Here is a 17,625-nt window from a genome sequence, read left to right as displayed (position 1 = left end):
CTCCCACTAACCTCCAAGTTGAGCTAACTTATTTCTGCTTTGTTCAGAAACAACCCCAGTGTGGGTCGCTGGGGAGCTGGAACTCCGCTGAGCACGACAGAGGTGATGCATGAGGCAGAATAGAGGCTCTGGCTGTCTCCTGGGAAACCACCCTGGCAGGGTCGGTGTGCCGGTGGGGGGTGGGGGGCACCGTCTGTGCCAGCAGGGGAAGAGGGGGGTTGTCTCTCCACAGGGCCTGCTTTCCCAAGGTGCTCACCCCCACATCTGCCCAGGGTCCCTGGGGCGCTGACCTTGGCTTGCAGAAGCTGAAAGGAAGAATGGCCCTTGCTCTCAGGCTTTAGCACAGCTCTCCTTGTAGCCAGGCTGCCCCTGCAACTTATGTGTAATCTGGGGTCTGGACATGCTGCTCATCTGTAAATGAGCCTAACCCCCCCACCCCCACCCCGGGCCTGGGCTCGCCCTCTCCTCCCTACTGCCTCCCAGAGGGATGGCCCAGCTCTACCACAAGGGCCACCTGTTCCTTTGGGGCTGTCTCTCCGAGTTCAAGTCCACCTCTCTACTGGGCTGCATGAGGAAGGTGGATCAACTGCAGACCCAGGAAAGAATCCCAGGGGCTCAGCCAGCCTCTGCAGGCCAGGGTTTCAGTTTATCTATGGGTTTCCACAAAAGATACTGGCTATGCTTACAGATGGCCCACCTCACCCAGGCTTCCTAACCTTTATCTCCCTTTGGCCTGGATGATGCCAGCCTGGAAGGGCCAAGGGGGCTCCTGGGGCAGGGCCTTGATGCTCCTGGCCAGAACCTGAGATGGCAGTGTGCTCAGTGGAGAGTGGACTGCGGTTCTGCCAAGGGGCAGCTCCAGGGCAGAGGTGCTCACCAAGGAATCAGCAGGGCAGGGTTGAAGGGTCACATGGCCTTCTCCACTGAGATGCTAAGCTCCTGAGACTGGACCCAGGAAAAGTCAAAGCTACAGCAGGAGGCCTCTTGGGCTCCGGACTGCAGGCAGTGATGGGGTGAGCTCTGATGGCTCTTCAGGGCGAGAAGCCAAAGATCCAGGTCCAAGAGTCAAAGCCAAAGCCAAGGAGCGCCCCTAGGAGGAGAGGGCATATTCTGAAGGAGGTGGGGAGATGCATGAAATGGAGGAGACTGAGAGTGGAGGTGAGAACACGAGCAAGATTCAGATGGGAAACGAGACAGCTCGGTACTGACAGCAGAAAGGCTGTCTCCGCAGCCAGAGCGCAGAATTGCAACCTGGATTTCAGGCTCACTCCTGAGGATGGCCTCACCAAGGTCAGGATGCCTGCGGGACCTCATATTACCGCTGTGCCAGCAGAGCCTCCTAAGATGGGCACTACTCTGCTCTGTCCCAGGGGCTTGGAAGGGGCCCCTAGCACCTACATCACTGGGTTCCAAGCACAGGGAGCGGCCAGCCTGGCTCAATCTGCTGCCCTCTGAACAGGTTACAGAGAGCCCCTCAGCCATGATGGGAGCTACCCATCTGCGGGCCCAGAGGGCCATACAAACAGTCTCCTTTGCTAGGTGCTCCATGGTGTGGGAAAGACTGGGACCCACTAGTCTACTGGAAGCTAAGAAAAACAAAGAGGCAAAGGGTGATTGCAGATGTTAAAACCTTGCCCAGCAACTCAACCAATTCAATCAGAGTCTGTTCACCAAAGCCTAAAAGTCATCACCTTTGGGAACTCAGTGATGAAAACACTTATTTGAGACTGAACCTGAAAAAGCTCTATTCTAGGCACATCTACAACCTGTGCCATGGAACTTCTGGAACATTCCATCCCCTTCTAAGGCACTGTTTTCCTTCCCAGGCTCCTCGGCGCTCTTGCTGCCGTTTTGGAAGAGGTTAACCCTGGTCATCCTAACCCCCAATCTGTATTAAGAAATACAGAGAAAAGGCCAGAGCCCACTATTTGAGCCGTGATAGTGGAAGACTATGTAGCCTTCACGAGAAGTCCAGTAGGTCTAAAAACCAATCGGTTTTTCAAAGGAAGGGAGCCACAGTCTGGACTTTTTTTTTTCCTGGTGAAATGAGAAGAAATGAAGTCTCACAGTAAAGCAAATGACTCTCTCCAGGTGAGTCTTGCTAAGATGGGCACTGGCGTAGGACAGACGGCATTGTAAGGAGGATGGCATTTCGAGAGAGATGGGAGGTCGGGAAGGGGGGGACCGTGTGAGGAAGGTTCCCCTAGACAGGCGGGCCCGCTATTCTGAAGCATGCATCTGCATCTTGAGAAACATGTAGGGGAATACAGTTGGCAAGAGATAACTCCGATTCCATGCCACCACCCTAAAACAGAATTGCTTCAGAATATTCTCAAAGACTGAGAGTTGAAGGGAATGGAGGCTGCAGAAAAAGCTCAAGCACATTGTTACAATGACTAGAAAAAGCAATTCGTCTCAGCCATGCGAGCACCTGGGTGTGCAGCTAAAAAGAAAAGAATGAAAACCAAAGAGTTGTTTTAAATGTGCAGTATCAGTTTTGTGGACAGCCAAGGTTCTTGCTCTAGGTGGGAGGTTTTGCTTTGGGTTTTGTTCTTTTGGTGTTTAGTTTTGAACACTTATTTCTTTGTGGGTCCATCTTCCCCCGGCTTTGAGCCAGTGGCCCTGCCAGCTCTGGGTGGCTCCCTCCAGAGACAAAAGTTTGTACTGCTTCTTGCTTCATGCAAGGGACAGGAGCTGGCCAGCATGCCGCTCTCTGTCCCCTGGAGCCAGAGATTGTCACATTCTCAGAAGGAGAGGCTGTGGCCACCATCCTGGCCCAGGGTTCCAGAGGTGGCTTCCGGGCTTGAGCCAGCCCAATGTGGAGGGTGCGGAAGCAGAGGTACTATAAAGGTCCGGATGGTGACAAAACACATGGAACACTTTTAAGGCTCCCAGGGCTGGGCTTGGAGGGGGTAGGGCTGAATAGAGTGTGGGTGCAGTGGCACCAAACAAACTGATCCTGCACCTTTAAAACTCGAAAACAAAACAATCCAAACACAACCACCTTCACTTGTAAGTCCATGTGTACTTAAGACAAAAATGGAAAAACAGTATCTCTATTATATATATATGTTTTATATATATATATATAAATCTGAGAAAAGTTTAGTCAGTTATTTTATGATAACAAAAGGAAATAAGCATGCCTGTTAGTTTCATCTCTGCTCTTAATTCTAATTAAAGGGACATTTTTGGTAATTACGGTAGCAGATTCAGTCTTAATGAGATCATTTCGAAAACACCATTTTCTGGAAGCTTTTCTTGTGTGTGAGAAGTTTTCAACATTTTGTTGAAGGATCCATGGAAAGGAGTTTGAAATACCTCATTGTGGGCCAAAAAACACAGGCTTTTGGTTTTGACGCCACATTATTAATGAATCCCTCCACCCACAAGAAAACCCCTGCTTCAGCAGCCTGGGTCTTGGTTTCCTTCTCCCTGAAGCCCTTCCTTTGTCTAAAATGGCCCTCACATTTTTAGCCTAAATAATGACACCACTGGCCAAAGGGCCTTCCTTAGCTATTGGCCCTAATGCTCTGGCTGATACCTCAAGCATTCTACAAACACACCAGGCTTCCTGGACGCTAGCCATGAAACCAATGTGTTGGCCAAGACCTATTTAGGAAATAAATTACACTGACCACCAGCTGGAGGGACAACTTGGTCAAGTAGTTTCATGCTGGTTTTCTTCCAGATTTTCTTGATCACAGCTCGGAGTTCCTCATTAGCTTGTTCCAGGTTCCCTGAGTTCAAAAAGCAAGAGGGGGAAACAAGCCTTGCTTCCTATGCCCAGCAATGCCTCTCTGTTCTTACTGGGGCTGCTGGTAGGCCCAGTGCAGACCTTCTCAGTGCATTCATACCCCATGCCTGGGGCAGCCCTGCCCCTTGGACCAGAAATGGCCCAGGAGGGAATCAAAGTGGAGGCGGCATCCCCTGCCCCTTCTCCCAACTGTCCTGCTTCCAGGGAGGGCTCACCTTCCGTCTTGATTTTAAGAGCCGTTCGAACCAAGGCAAACAGAGTTGCATTAAACATGACTGTCCCATCACTGTTGAGCGGCATGTTCATAGCAACCAGCCTCTGTCAACAGAAAGAAAAGGTTCTTAATAGGAAGCAAATGGCTGATGACAGCCACATCTTTTTCCATGTTTATTCTGTTCATCCCTTGTCTCTTTTCGAATCAGCACTCGATTCAACACAACAACCATTTGGGGGAACCTACCACCTGGGGGACTCTGGGGTGCCAAAGATCAAAGCTTTAGTCACAAAGCATAAATGCCGGCACTTGGATAATGAGTTCTATTTGTTTGTTTTAAACTGTTTAGTCCCCCTACTGTTCACACATTTGTCTCCCTTGCTCATTAATCAGCAGTCCCTGCGTCCTGGCGTCAGGTCTCTGCTCAGGGCACATCCTGAATGCTGTCCGGGTGTGAAATGATGTACCAGCTATGAAGAGCCAGGAGCCAGGCACAGAGTCTATGACAAAGGTTGTCAACCAACAGGGTCAGTTACTATTCCTGATATAAGGAGTGTCCTTCAAGGGCCCTGCCCTGGTGAGACTACTGGGGAGTGTTTTGTATGAGTCCACGTGGTTCCTCCGAGTGTCTGGTCTTTCAGAGTTGGGCCCCCACACCCTGTCTCTCTTTTCTCCCTCCTCGCACTGAGAGCTGGAGATGCCCTTGGCCGAATGACACCGTCTCTGGGCCCCATTACTTCTCTGTAAGTGCAGACGCTGTGCCCACAGCAAAGGGGCTGTCTAAGGGTTAAAGGATCTCATGGACACTAAGATCTCAGTCGAGTGCCTGGCACATAGCACATGCTACATAAATGGTACTGAGAACTGCTAAAGGATCATGTTTCTTACTTTTGGCTGACAAGCTATCCCAAGAGAAAGATTGTAAAGCCTTCTCCTCCTCCCTATTAATGGACTAAAATCTTGTGTACACATAGTTCATCCCACCAAAATTTCTAGTCCAATTACCAACCACGCCTATCTCCAAAACTAGCTTGAGCAACTGGGAGCCTGCAAGTTCACTTGCTTTTCTTGGCAAGTTCCTGAATCAGCGGAATGGTCTACTTTGTGCCTGAAAGACACTTTGATCTTTTACCTAAAAGGGTCTGGAAATGCAAACACTAATCAATAGCCATGAGCTAGAGCCCATCTTGTTCTCGGAAAGCAGAAATAAGGCTGGTGGACTTCCCCTTGCAGCTTAGCGGGTTAAGGACATGACACTGTCTCTGTGAGGATGTGCATCCAATCCCTGACCTCGCACAGTGGGTTAAGGGGCCGGTGTTGCCACAAGCTGCCCCACAGGTTGCAGATGCGGCTTGGATCTCGTGTTGCAGCAGCTGTGGCATAGGCTGGCAGGTGCAGCTCAGATTTGCCCCCTAGCCCAGCAACTTCCATATGCTACAGGTATGGCCATGAGGGAAAAAAAAGGAGGAAAAAAGTCAGCTTCTGTGGCTTTTTCTCTGTACCTACATCCAGAATCAGGCTAAGGAGAAGCAACGACCTGAGCAAGGACCCCAAGGACTTGACGATGGAGGTTTCTGGACTACAGGGCAGCAAATAATGAGTTTTGACTCTGATTTCTCTGAAAGATGCAATACATTGCAGCTGCCACACTTTACTTTGGATTTGGTTTAGAGCTGGTCCAGCATCCCTGGAGGAGTAAAACCCCTGACTCTAACCCCCTCAGATCCATGGGAAGAGACCAGTTGTCGTGTAGACTGGCTGGATTGCTATAGGGTAGAATTTCAAAAAGAAAATCTTGCACTTCTCCCTTTAAAAAGGGGGATCCTTTTCTGTTGTGATAGCTGACTCAAAGTGGTTCCATGGGAGCCCTATGGAAGGAAAATAGTCTCGATGAGGGCAGCCAGAGAGCATGGTAGGATGTGAAAATTTCAGGAATGGAGTGCGGTGGGAGGTCTGAATCCATCTGAATCTTCTCAGGGCTGCACACCCATGGGGAAGGGAGCTCGAGCAGCAGAGGGCACGTCACCGCGTCCAGCATCACACAAATTAGGAAACATCCAGGTCACCAAGTCCTGTCCATTCTACTCCTCAAGTAGGTCCCCAAGCTATCCCTGGCTTTTGATGGCCACTTCCACTGCCCTCCATTGGCTCTCAGTACTTCACAGTGAAATGAATGCACTGGCTCCCCTGGGTGCTACCCCGTCCCTAGCGCACTTCTCCATTGGCCAGGGTCTACCATGCAGAATGGAAGTCTACTCCTGTTTCTTCTGTGGGGCTCAGCATGGCATAGAAGGCTCAGCTTGGGCCTGAGGCCTCTGTCCCTTGTGTTCAAGCCACACCAGTCACTCCCCATCCACCTGCTGCCATATCTGGGTTCCCTGGGCTCCCTTTGGGCAATGGCCTTCTGGCTTCGACAAACTCCTGCATCTCTCATGTTGGACTTGATGCAAGAGTCATTGTCCCTTCCTTCCACCCATGACAAATGGCATAATTCCCTTCATGTTCTTACTGTTGGCTGGCAGGCTATCCTAAGCGTTACACATCTGAGAGCTTCTCAAGAACAGCAACTACATGCCATTTGTCTCAGCATCCCCAGCGCCTGACAGGAGGCTTGTGCAACATCACTTAGTGTTTGTTGGTTTGTTTTGTCTTTTTGCCTTTTCTAGGGCCGCTCCCATGGCATATGGAAGTTCCCAGGCTAGGGGTCTAATCAGAGCTGTAGCCACCAGCCTACGCCAGAGCCATCTGAGCCATGTCTGCAACCTACACCACAGTTCACGGCAACGTCGGATCCTTAAGCTACTGAGCGAGGCCAGGGATCGAACCCGCAACCTCATGGTTCCTAGTCGGATTTGTTAACCACTGAGCCACAATGGGAACTCCTCAGTGTTTGTTGATTGAATAAAGGAGTCCCTGCAAGAGAGGCCAGCAGGCACGCAAACGGGACACTTACCTTGCAGGCTACTCTGTGTGGGCACAGTTTCCCAAACCCCAGGGGAGGTTGGATGCGGCGGAGCAGAGTGACCACGTCCAGGTGCTTGATCCTTCCCCTGGAGACAAAGTACAGCATGAGATGCGGGGCAGCACTGGCTGGCCTGAGCTTTCAGTCCCTCCTGCCTTTCACAAAACGCACAGCCCACATCCAGAAACAGCCCACCACAAGCCACATGGAATTCTTTTCAACCTACTTTGCCTCAGGATCATATTCAGACCATATTCTTTTGAATTCATCTAAGTGGTGAGGTCCCAGAATAGACCAGTCCCGGGTCAGATAATCAAAATTGTCCATGATGACAGCCACAAACAGGTTGATGATCTGCAAAAGCCCATCAAGAGGGAGCGTCAGCTGTAGTGAGGCGAGCCGGGTTAGACCCTAGTAAGTGCTTCCTGATAAGGGTCACAAGACATTTGAATCCATTTCTTCAAGAGAAGCTGGAAACACTTGCCCTCTGGAGAATGTTCAAGAAAAAGGCAGGCTTCAAGGTTTCCAAAATGTTAAGTCACAGGGGAGGGCAGGGGGAATGTATTGTCTGATTTTTTTTTTTAATGGCCACACCCATGGCATATGGAAGTTTCCAGGCTCGAGGTCCAGTCGAAGATGCAGCTGCAGGCCTATGCCACAGCCACAGCCACAGCAACACCCGATCCATAACCCACTGAGCGAAGCCAGGGATCAGACCCCCATACTCACAGAGACAGTGTTGGGTTCCTAACCTGCTGAGCTACAATGGGAACTCCTTGCCTGACCTTTTGAAGCACACTGCAGTTGTCATTTGCCACCAAATAACGCACACTCTTAAGTCACTGCCATGGGTGGTGGCTCTGAGCTTTTTATAAAGAAACCAGCAGCTCAAAGAAGCTGGCGGGGAGATGCCTGTTAGCGAGTCTCCAATCCTACTCACAGCAAAGGTGCTAGAAACACAGGCCTAGTTCAGCAAACACCCCAGCTGCCCAGTGGAGCCTAGCATGCTTGTCAGCATGAAACACCCACAGCCCTCTGAGGATGTACCATCATTGGTCGGAATTCCAAATGCTACATGTACGTATGTCCATTGGTGGGGATGGAGGCTATTCTGATCACTTACCAGAAATGCGCAAAGCATGTAAAAGCTGATGAAGTAAACGATGGCGAAGTTGCTCCCACATGTGTACTCCTCCCCAGGGTTATAATCAGATTCAGGGTCACAGAGCTTTCCTGGGAGGCAGGCCAGCATAATTTCCTGCCAGGCCTCCCCTGTTGCACACCTTTTTTGGATTAAAAACAAAGACAGAGAGAAGGCATTTGAAACTTAGACTTCGAAGAAATTTTAAGAAAAAGAATTTTTTTTTGAAAAGGTCATCTCTATACATTGTGCAACATAGTTAATACAAATTACCTATAGCCCACCACCCATAAAATCCAGAGTTAGGGTATGTAGCATATAGAACTGTTAACATAGATATCTTTTGCTAACATACTGTCATAGAGCCTTCCAGACTTCTTTTTCTTTCTTTCTTTCTTTTTTTTCTTTTTGAAGTATAGTTGATTTATAATGTTGTGCCAATTTCTGCTATATGGAAAAGTGACTCAGTTATACAAAAAAAAGAATTTCTTAAATCATATCAAAGCTTAAGTAATTTGATGGAAAAGCCAGTTTGAATTAGTGCAAATTCCTAAAACGAAATTCCTACTTATTTTCCAATGCAACTGACATTAGTATGTGGAGACCCTGTGGCAACTCCCGCTTAGTTACAGCCATCATTTGATACAAGTACATTGATTCCTTCTGCATAAAGGGATTTTTTTTTTTTTGGTTTTCTCTCCTTTAAACACTTATATTAAAACTTTTAAACAATTATTATTTTTAATGACCTAACATCTGACAACTTGATTAGATCCCTTTTCAATTCTGTTGAAAGCAAAGACTTGAAAATGATCTAACTTTCAAATGACTTACTCTCCAATCACTGGAGTCATTAGGAATTACTTGTATGATTTCTAGCAAGTTCTCTATTTTATTTAATGAATTTATTTATTTTAGGTTCTCCCTCTTTAAAGGCACCCTGTCTACAAAGTCATTAAATGGAATTAAAACAAGCCCACAGGAATTCTCTTGTGGCTCTGCAGATTAAGGATCTGGCACTGTCACTGCAGTGGCTTGGGTCCCTCCTGCGGTGCAGGTTTGATCCCTGGCCCAGGAACGTACACATGCCTTGGGTGTGGCTAAAAGAAAACCCCATAAAATGTGAAACTGCACATCTCCGTATGTTCCCCATTGGCTGAGGAAAAAGACCTCTATATTCCTGCTAAACTTTCATTTTCGCAGTTAAGTGCATGCTTCTATGCATAAGCATATATCCTACACCTGCCTGATGGCCTCAATAGACCTACTCGCTCCCAAGTAGAAAATCTTAAGTCAATTACAATCTGAATGACCACAACCCAGAAACATTCCTCTGTGACTAAAATGCTAGCATCTCTTTGAGACTACAAAACAAATACAAAAAGCCACCGTGACCCACTGCTTTCATAACCCGTGTCCTCTGTTGCTCTGGAGCCCAGAGCTAGAAAGACTTGCTCTGGGCTGGAGTCAGTCACCTGAAGAGCAGCAGCACCGCCTGAGGAAAGGTCTGGAAATTGTTGTTCCTGTTGATCTGGTTGTTATCTCTCATGGCAACTTTCCCAAACATCTAGAGAGAGGAATGATTGGGGGAAAAAGAAAAGCTTTTGCTACAAAACAACAAACAAATGCTGCATATGTGAATTTAGAACTCAAATTTGGCCAACACCCAGAGTGCTTGGCACTTTACTCATTCCAGGCATGGCACCAAGGTCAGGCACGCTCTGTGTTCAAGGAGCCCCACTCTGCCAAAGGGAAAAAAAGTAACCAGACAGGTAGCCTCTCCTGATGGGAGCTGGGCTGATCCAGTTTGACATGGAAGCATAGGACAGGCTCATGGATGCCAGCCTGGCGGGTAGGGTCAAGGAGGGCCTTCAGGGGGAGTGAGATTAAGGTCCAGAACCGAAGGAGAAGGAGAAGCCAGTCAGGTGACAAGGGGAGTGAAGAGTGCTCCAGGCAGGGGAGTACAGCCCCGGAAAGGAGCAGAGGGGATGTGGCACAGGTGCTCCAGGAAATGAAACAAACGTGTGAGACCCAAAGATCGAGCTGCAGAAAAGCGTGGGGGGCCAGTGGGTGAGGTCTGGTGGGCCATGGGAAGGAGGGTGAGCTTTGCCTTAAGGTCCACGGGAAGTTAGTAAATGCTTTGCCCATGGAAATTATAGGAGCAGAATGACATTTTAGAAGAATGTGATGACTGGTAAAGACTCTCGAGTGAATGCGAGGTGGTGTGTACAATGCAGTGTGTGGTTCTCTGAGACAAGTCCAGCTTTGATGAGGACCCTACAAATAAAAGCCCATTCAGGGCCCATGGCATCATGTGCTGCTGAATTACAGGGGTTCAAGCATGCTGGCTCTTCCCTCAAAACTCCTGTTGAGATTCCTAGTGACTTACAAGGAAGTCTGTCTTCAGAATAAAAAAGCAAGTACTGCGTGTCTCTGCCGCGGGAATCCTTCCTGTCTTTTTCACTGACAGCGCTTCCTTGCCTGAAAGTCTGCACCTGAACCAGCAGAGACTTTGGCAGAGAGACACCCCCCTGCCCAGGAGGTCCCTCATCACCGGTTGCTCTACTGCATTCTTCTCGAGGAGGCTTTGCTCCCCACCCTGCTTTAGGGCTCAGCTGTTAGTGAAGCCCCATCCCTCCCTGACTCCAGGAGGGGTTTGGAAGCATCCCTTAGCCTCTCAGCCCCCAGGCCCAGGCCCAGGCCCAGAAGGACCTGGTGTCACACCTCTTTTTAGCCAGGGAGGCCCTGAGGCAAAATAATGGTTCCAGTTCAGCCTCAGCATCTGGAAATGTTTGTAATGGTTTCAGATGATAAACAGACTTTTGTATCACTTGATATCTTCTCAGTGACATTGGTGCAGAAAATAGAAGACAATGAAGGCTTCTTTTAGTGCAGCATTTGCTATCGCTGCAATCAACTGCAGGTTTTCTCCATCCGTTGGCTCTCCTCAGACTCAGACTGGGGGTGAGGGGTGCCCCAAACCCAACCTCCCCTGACACACTCCAATCTTTCCACACTCTTCTGAGCTGGGCTCTCTCAGGCACAGGCTCTCTCCTGAGGGACCACCTCTTTCTCATCTCATCTCTACAGCTCTTTAGCCGCCAAGGTGTCTGGCTAGAAAATCATGACCTGTCTTTCCAGTTCACCATGCCAAAGCACATCTCACCATGGACCCAGCAAAGGGGACCCAGGGCAGAGGTGGTTAGAACTTACCTGCATGCCGATAACCGCATAGATGAAGAAGAGCATGGCAATGAGAAGGGCGACGTATGGGAGCGCCTGGAAGAGAAGACACAGTTGGCTCAGGTACGCCTCTTGCCCCCCCAAGGCTCAGGGGCAGACTGACCACCTCCGTGAAGTGCACGCCCTATTCTCTTCCAGGTTCTTTTGAAAGGACATCAATAGTGAGGAAGAGCCTTTTAAATCCCAGCCCAGCAGGACGACTTCCACCCTGAGTACAGCCCAGGCACACCTCGGGTTATGGATGTGCTTTCTAGTCCTTATCCGTGTATCCTAATCCTAAACAGCATCGAGGTAGACGATTCGCTGTCAGCATAATGCCTAAATTGACCTTGGATTCCTTTGTGAAACTAGAGTACTTGACAAAATGATTCCAAAAGGCTGGACAATTAGGTGGCTCCCATGTGCTTTGGTGGGCGTGTCTGGGATGGGGACAGGGGGCTGTTTTGCAAAGGAATATCTTTATGCAAAATCACCTTGCATCTGCTGAAGCACTTCCTTAGAGTGAAGTCTTAGGAATGGAATTACTGGGTCAGAGGGGAAGAAACACATTCTGGCTGTGGCTGTGGAAAGCAAGACACATTTCTTAAAATGCACTCTTTCTGAAAGAACCATAGAGCTGGGGGCTGGGCTGGGCTGGGCTGGGAAAGCAAAGGACTTAGGTGTGTGGTTGTCAAGCCTGGGCTCCCCTTAGGAACATCAAATACAAGTACATGTGTTGGGTCAGACCCCCAGACTTTTTTTGGGGAAGGCTGTGTCCGCAGCATACAGAATTTCCTGGGCCAGGGACAAATGCGCACCACAGCAGCGACTCAAGCCACTGCAGTGACAATGTGGATCCTTAACCCTCTGCACCACAAGGGAACTCTCAGTCCTTTTAATCCAAGGGTCCTCAACTGCTTTTGTCCCTCATCTCAGCTGACAGAAGATGTCCATGTGCATGGCACACCTCCAGGAAGTGTCCAGGGTGTTAACGCCAAGCACACATGCATAAAGCCTCAACTATCTCCTATCTGTGAAATGTCATCAGAAAGCCAGTGGCTAAAAACCTTTCTGACTTGTGCCGGCTCTGAATCTGTGACTGCCAGCCTGGCCCAGTGCAGAAGCACCCTCCTGACAACTGGCCTGGTTAAGAATCCTACAGGGTTCATTTCAGGCTGCCCTCACCATTCCTACAATATGCATTTTCTCCCTTGATTAGCTCATGTTGAAGAATTTTGTTGGCACGGTTTTTCAATGTTCATGAGCCACTGCTCTGTGACATTAATCTACATGTACTCACCAAACCTTTAAAAAATGTTTTTTTAAAAGTAAGAATAACATTAGTGCATGAATTCACTCTACTTTTATAGCAGTTCACTTACAAACATTGGTACTTTGAGTTAATAAGAACCATCTAGGATTTCATCCCTTTCCAGGATTGAGGCTCGCCTGCCCAAGGCCCCACTTGCCCTGCCTTTCTCAGAGCTGCACCCCCTCCTCCCACTGCCCCAATTTCCCCAACAGGACCTGTGCTTTTCCTTCTTCGTTTCTCGATTTACTTCCTTCTCTAGATGCCATCCTTTCTCCTCTTTACCTGTTCAAATCCTATCCATTGCAGAGATATGCCTCCTGGAATATTAACACCAGTTGTTTTAGGAGGTGGTGGGGGGGTTGTTCTTTGTGTATCTTTGGATAACTTCATTTGTTAAGGTGAGCATTTTATTGCTTTGGAATTAAAAAGAGTCAAGTGATAAAGAAATGAAGATCCATGGTTTCTAAGGATCCATCCTAAAATGCTCCTCCACTTTAGAAGATCCATTCTAAAATGGAAGATTATTTTAGAATATCCATGCACATCTACAGACTCTCCAGGTGGTGCACCTCCTAACCAGCCTCGGTGCCCCATTGCCAGTGGATTCGGTCCAGAAGACTGGGACATCCAGGGTGTGTGCTGGAAGGGAAAGGAGAGGCTTGGTTCTATGCGGTATCCACCTAAAACCAGGCTACACAGCCTTGGAGAGTCACAGAAGACATAGGGGATCTGGCTTATACCTGGAAGTCCTCCACTCTGTAATTCTCCCAGGTACTTCGTAACCCAGGACTGAGGATGGTGTGTTGGCCCAGGCCCAGATTTTGTACCTAGATTTGTATCTGATTTGTACCTAGACAGTCAGGACTGCTGCAGCCTTATGAAGTGAAGCTGTCAGGCTCCCAGCTATCAGCTGGGACCCCCCCCCCTCTCAGACATCACCATTCACCCCAGGCATTCCAGGGAGGACTGAGGGGCATGGATCCCCAGGTCTCTATCTGTCTTGGCAATGCTGCAGGGTCCTCACTGCTTTCTCTTCTGCTTCCTCAAGCAAGTAATCCTATTTGATTTTCCCAAGCAATGTCATGGTCCTGCAGAAGGGAGCCTGGATCTTCCACGACAGGTGACAACCACTGACTTCCACAGGATCTTCAAAGACAAAGAAGCCTCCACCCCCACCCCCGCGGCATGGCTCTTACCTGGAAGGACTTAATAAAAGTCCACAGCAGCGTCCGGATGCCTTCCCCCCTGCTGAGAAGCTTCACCAATCGCATCACTCGGAAAAGACGGAAAAAGGTGATGGAGATTCTATTGCTTTCTTCAGAGTTCTGAAGGGTTATCATGGAGAAGTCAAACCCAATGGAAAGTAGAACATGCAACACTTTCAGAAAAACAGCAACAGATGCAAACAGAGGTGGCAGAGGTAAGAATTAAAGATGTGTTTCTAGGGCCTTTTCACCTTAAAAAGCATGATATGAAAGGAAAAGTTACATGCTAACAACACAGGGCTTGGAAAACTGCGTCCACACAGCACATGCATGTCCACGTGGTCTAGTGTGCTAAGAGGAGGACGCGGGGCTGGTCAGGAGTACTGGACACTGATGATGAATGCAAACCACTGCAGACACTGTTCCGGAAGGACAATCATGGAGAATACAGAAAAACTAGTGGAAAACTCGACATGGTCAAATAAACTCAAGGAAAAGGCCCAGCCCCTGGGGACTAGTTACTGATCTTACCCCAGGTGTGGCAGTTGGGACAGGGACACTTTCACTTTCAGTTGGCTTTAAGAAATCAAAGAGTGAAAATGCATTAATGACCTGGGAAGGCGGCAGGGGCTCCGGAGGACGGCCCTTCCCCCTTTCTAAAAACTTGTGGTTCACGTCCTAGGGTGACACACCTGCTTCTGCCCTGAGGAAATGCCAGTGGCACTGCTTGGAACTGGACTTGGGAGTGGGCAGCCACTGAATACACTGCTTTCTTTCTCTCTCTCTCTTTTTTTTTTAATTACAAACCATTTTTCCAATTCACACCCCAGGGCGTCATGTGCCAAGGCTGACAGCCATCCAGTGAAAGATAATGTTGCAAGACCTCAGCTGTCCCCAGTCATAGAAATGCAGAGTGGGACTCTGCCTCTCACGGGGCAATGGATTCTCTTTTCTTCTCCAGGGTTGTGGGTCTAACCCCGAGGAACAGGATTCTACCAAACGGGGCAAACAGAATGGCTACTGCCTGTGGTCCGCAGACTTCCCGGACCCCACTCTGTTCCTAGGGCTGCAGAGGGGGGCAGCACGTGTCGGATGGGGGCCTCTCTGGTGGGGCTGCCGAGGAGCTGGGCAGACAGAGTCAGGGCAAGAGAAGACAGACGGATTTCCCTCCAGAAGCTGTTACTGCCCAAAGAAGGCTCTGCTCTAGGTGACTCTTGGGGAGAAACAGCTTAGCACCACCTTGTCCCGCACCTCAGCAGTGCGGCCTCACCTGAGGTCTGGCTGGGCTTCTGTCACTTGGGCCCCAAGGTGCAGAATCCCCTGTGTCCACCTGCCTCCCCACTCAGCCTGTGAGTCTCCAGAGAGTAGGGATCTCACTTCACTGCACTCAGTGCCCAGCATGGTGTCTGGCACTTATTAGAGGTTCAACAGGTATTTATGAGAATGCAAAGAGGTTGAAAGCAAACTCACAAATATCAGGAGGCATCTTTAAATTAAGCAGCAAAGGCTGCACACAAGCCAGGAAATGACACTGTTTCCTTCAGTGGGGTCACCAGCACTAAAGCAGCTGGTCTACCCAAGAGCCAACAAAGGAAGGAGGCTCTTGGTGGGGTGTGCCAAGAGCCTCGCTGCATGGAGTGTCTGTACAGCTCAGAGATGTATGTGCACGCACAGACACACACGCTAATCTGAGGGGTTCTCCTCCCTGGAGATGCAGGCAAAGGAAAAACTCCATTCTGAAGTCTCACTCTCGAAAATGGCTGCCTCCTGAGACCAAACATAAAACTCTATACAATTCATAAAATATAAGGAGTTTGGGCACCTGACAAGAGAAATTCAACAATGAGATTATGAACCCAGGACTGACAAGTTCTGATGGGGCTAAAAAGGGGTCCCCCTGCTTCACTTGGGATGCTCATGACATGACCTCTGCCATGGGTTGGTTAAAGCCTGGTCACGCTTTTTTATATTCCTTCTATTATCTCACCTCAAAAGAGATCACATCTCCTTAAAGGGACAGAGGATGGTTTTAAATTAATGACTTGACAAATGAAGGAATTCGTTTTCTAAAGTTTTCACCCTCTCCCACACCACCTCCTTAAGGGCTGTGTACACGGGGGCTCTAGTCACCCCATGCAGCTGGACTTAGGGGGTGTGTGTGTGTGCCTATGCTCAAGGGGACCAGACTGTTCATAGATAGAACACTCTAGAGTATACCTTTGAAATGTCTCTAACTTGTGTGTTGGACCTGCAAGAGAATAAGGAGGCTAGGTGGTGAGGGAAGGCACTCTTTCTGGCGCCACCTGGCCCAAGCCCCCTCTATTTTTTTTTTTTTTTTAATCTTTTAGAGCTGTGCCCATGGCATATGGAAGTTCCCAGGCTAGGGGGCGAATTGGAGTTGAAGCTGCCGGCCTACACCACAGCTCATGGCAATGCTGGATCCTGAACCCATTGAGCGAGACCAGGGATTAAACCTGAGTCCTCATGGATACTAGTCGGGTTCGTTTCTGCTGAGCCACAGAACTTCCCAAAGCCTCTTCTGCTTGCCCCTCCCTCACCCACTCCAAGTCTGGCAGACCTTTTCACCCCCCTCAGGATATGGGAAAGTGAGCGGCCAAACTGAGTTTTGAAGTATGCATCTCTTGTTCAAGTGATATCTCTGAGGTATGACAAATCTTGAGCTATGACCTTGAAACCATGGGTAGCCTTTTGCTCAAAAAAACAAAACAAAACAAAAAACAAAGAAGAGGAAGAGACAGCATTTGTGTGGGGACAAGGCAGCACAACATGCAAGAGGGGAAGGCAGAGCAAATGGCACACCAGGCTGCAAGCACCCCCAGTGGAGCCTGTGATATTTCCCTGCTCCCGCAGCCACACTGGGCAGGGAGGCCTGGGCAGGAGAGGGTGTCACTGGTAGCACTGGGGGACAGTGCAAGTTGCCAAAATATCTTACAGATTGAGGGATCCCGAGGATGGCTTTGCCTCGACTACAGATGCCAACCTGAGGAAAAGGGCAGGATGCTCCCACCCTGGGCTACCCACTCCCACTGCCTGGGAATCTGTGACTAACTCGGACACCTAGGTCCCACCCCAAATATTCTTATTTAATTGATCTGGGGTGTGCCCAAGCTTTGGGACTTTTAAAAGCTCCCTTGTGGTTCCAACATACAGCTGGAGCTAAGAATAGCAGCCTAGACCAGGGTAACACTGGGCCATGTCCTCAGTTGGTCACCCACATCAATTCATTCTCTTTAGGTACCCACATGGAGAGAGGCCATTAGCAAGGCCCACTCAAGGTATTACAACTAAACAACGGGTTCTTGTGCAATGGATGAGGGTTTAATACTCAGATGGATACAGAAAGTAGACCCTATCCCCAGCTTCCTTACAAGGGAGGGAGGGGGCTGAGAAACACAGGGAGCTGGGGAAGGGTGGAAACGGACCAGGAGCAGACTGATGTTCTGCCAACTCCTGGGATCAACCACAGGATGCCCCTAGAGGCCCTGAGATGGGGGAAGGGCTCACTCCCCAAGAGTGACAAAGACAGCACTAAAGGCTAAATGATCAGTTTTCTTTTTTCTTTTTTAGGGCTGCACCACAGCATATGGAGGCTCCCAGGCTAGGGGTCGAATTCGAGCTGCAGCTGCCAGCCTACATCACAGCCACAGCAATGCTAGATCAGAGCCCCATCTGTGACCCACACCAGAGTTCACAGCAACACTGGATCCTTAACCCACTAAGTGGAGCTGGAGATCGAACCCACATCTTTGTGGATATTAGTGGGGTTCATTAGGGAGCTCCTAAATGATCAG

General features: G+C 49.2%; 1 protein-coding gene across 50 annotated transcripts in view; it reads right to left on the bottom strand.

The window, feature by feature from the left end:
* Positions 1-17,625, bottom strand: part of CACNA1D (calcium voltage-gated channel subunit alpha1 D) — a 330,381-nt gene that overhangs the window by 25,668 nt on the left and 287,088 nt on the right. For 26 of the 50 annotated variants that reach the window (XR_014823263.1, XR_014823262.1, XM_084988617.1 and 23 more), the window contains 9 exons: positions 14,345-14,389; positions 13,805-13,933; positions 11,288-11,353; positions 9,550-9,641; positions 8,057-8,216; positions 7,160-7,287; positions 6,925-7,021; positions 3,973-4,075; positions 3,639-3,740 (listed from right to left, as the gene is read on the bottom strand). Coding sequence is in view for 44 of the 50 variants with exons in the window: in XM_084988617.1 (XP_084844743.1) it covers positions 3,639-3,740; positions 3,973-4,075; positions 6,925-7,021; positions 7,160-7,287; positions 8,057-8,216; positions 9,550-9,641; positions 11,288-11,353; positions 13,805-13,933; positions 14,345-14,389 (922 nt within the window). In the remaining 6 variants the exon portion in view is untranslated. Of the gene's footprint in view, positions 1-3,638; positions 3,741-3,972; positions 4,076-6,924; positions 7,022-7,159; positions 7,288-8,056; positions 8,217-9,549; positions 9,642-11,287; positions 11,354-11,790; positions 11,878-13,804; positions 13,934-14,344; positions 14,390-17,625 lie in introns of all 50 variants that reach the window. The other 24 variants (XM_084988621.1, XM_013981783.3, XM_013981785.3 and 21 more) reach the window with 3 other exon arrangements.

Source organism: Sus scrofa, chromosome 13, assembly GCF_054392235.1.
Source record: "Sus scrofa isolate SSC_HxYL_T2T_F1_AM1 chromosome 13, Sscrofa_HxYL_maternal_Yorkshire_Landrace_v2.0, whole genome shotgun sequence".
In the NCBI taxonomy this organism is placed as follows: Eukaryota; Metazoa; Chordata; class Mammalia; order Artiodactyla; family Suidae; genus Sus; species Sus scrofa.
The sequence above is the reverse complement of the archived record's forward strand: the minus strand, read 5'-3'. Positions and strand labels throughout refer to the sequence as shown.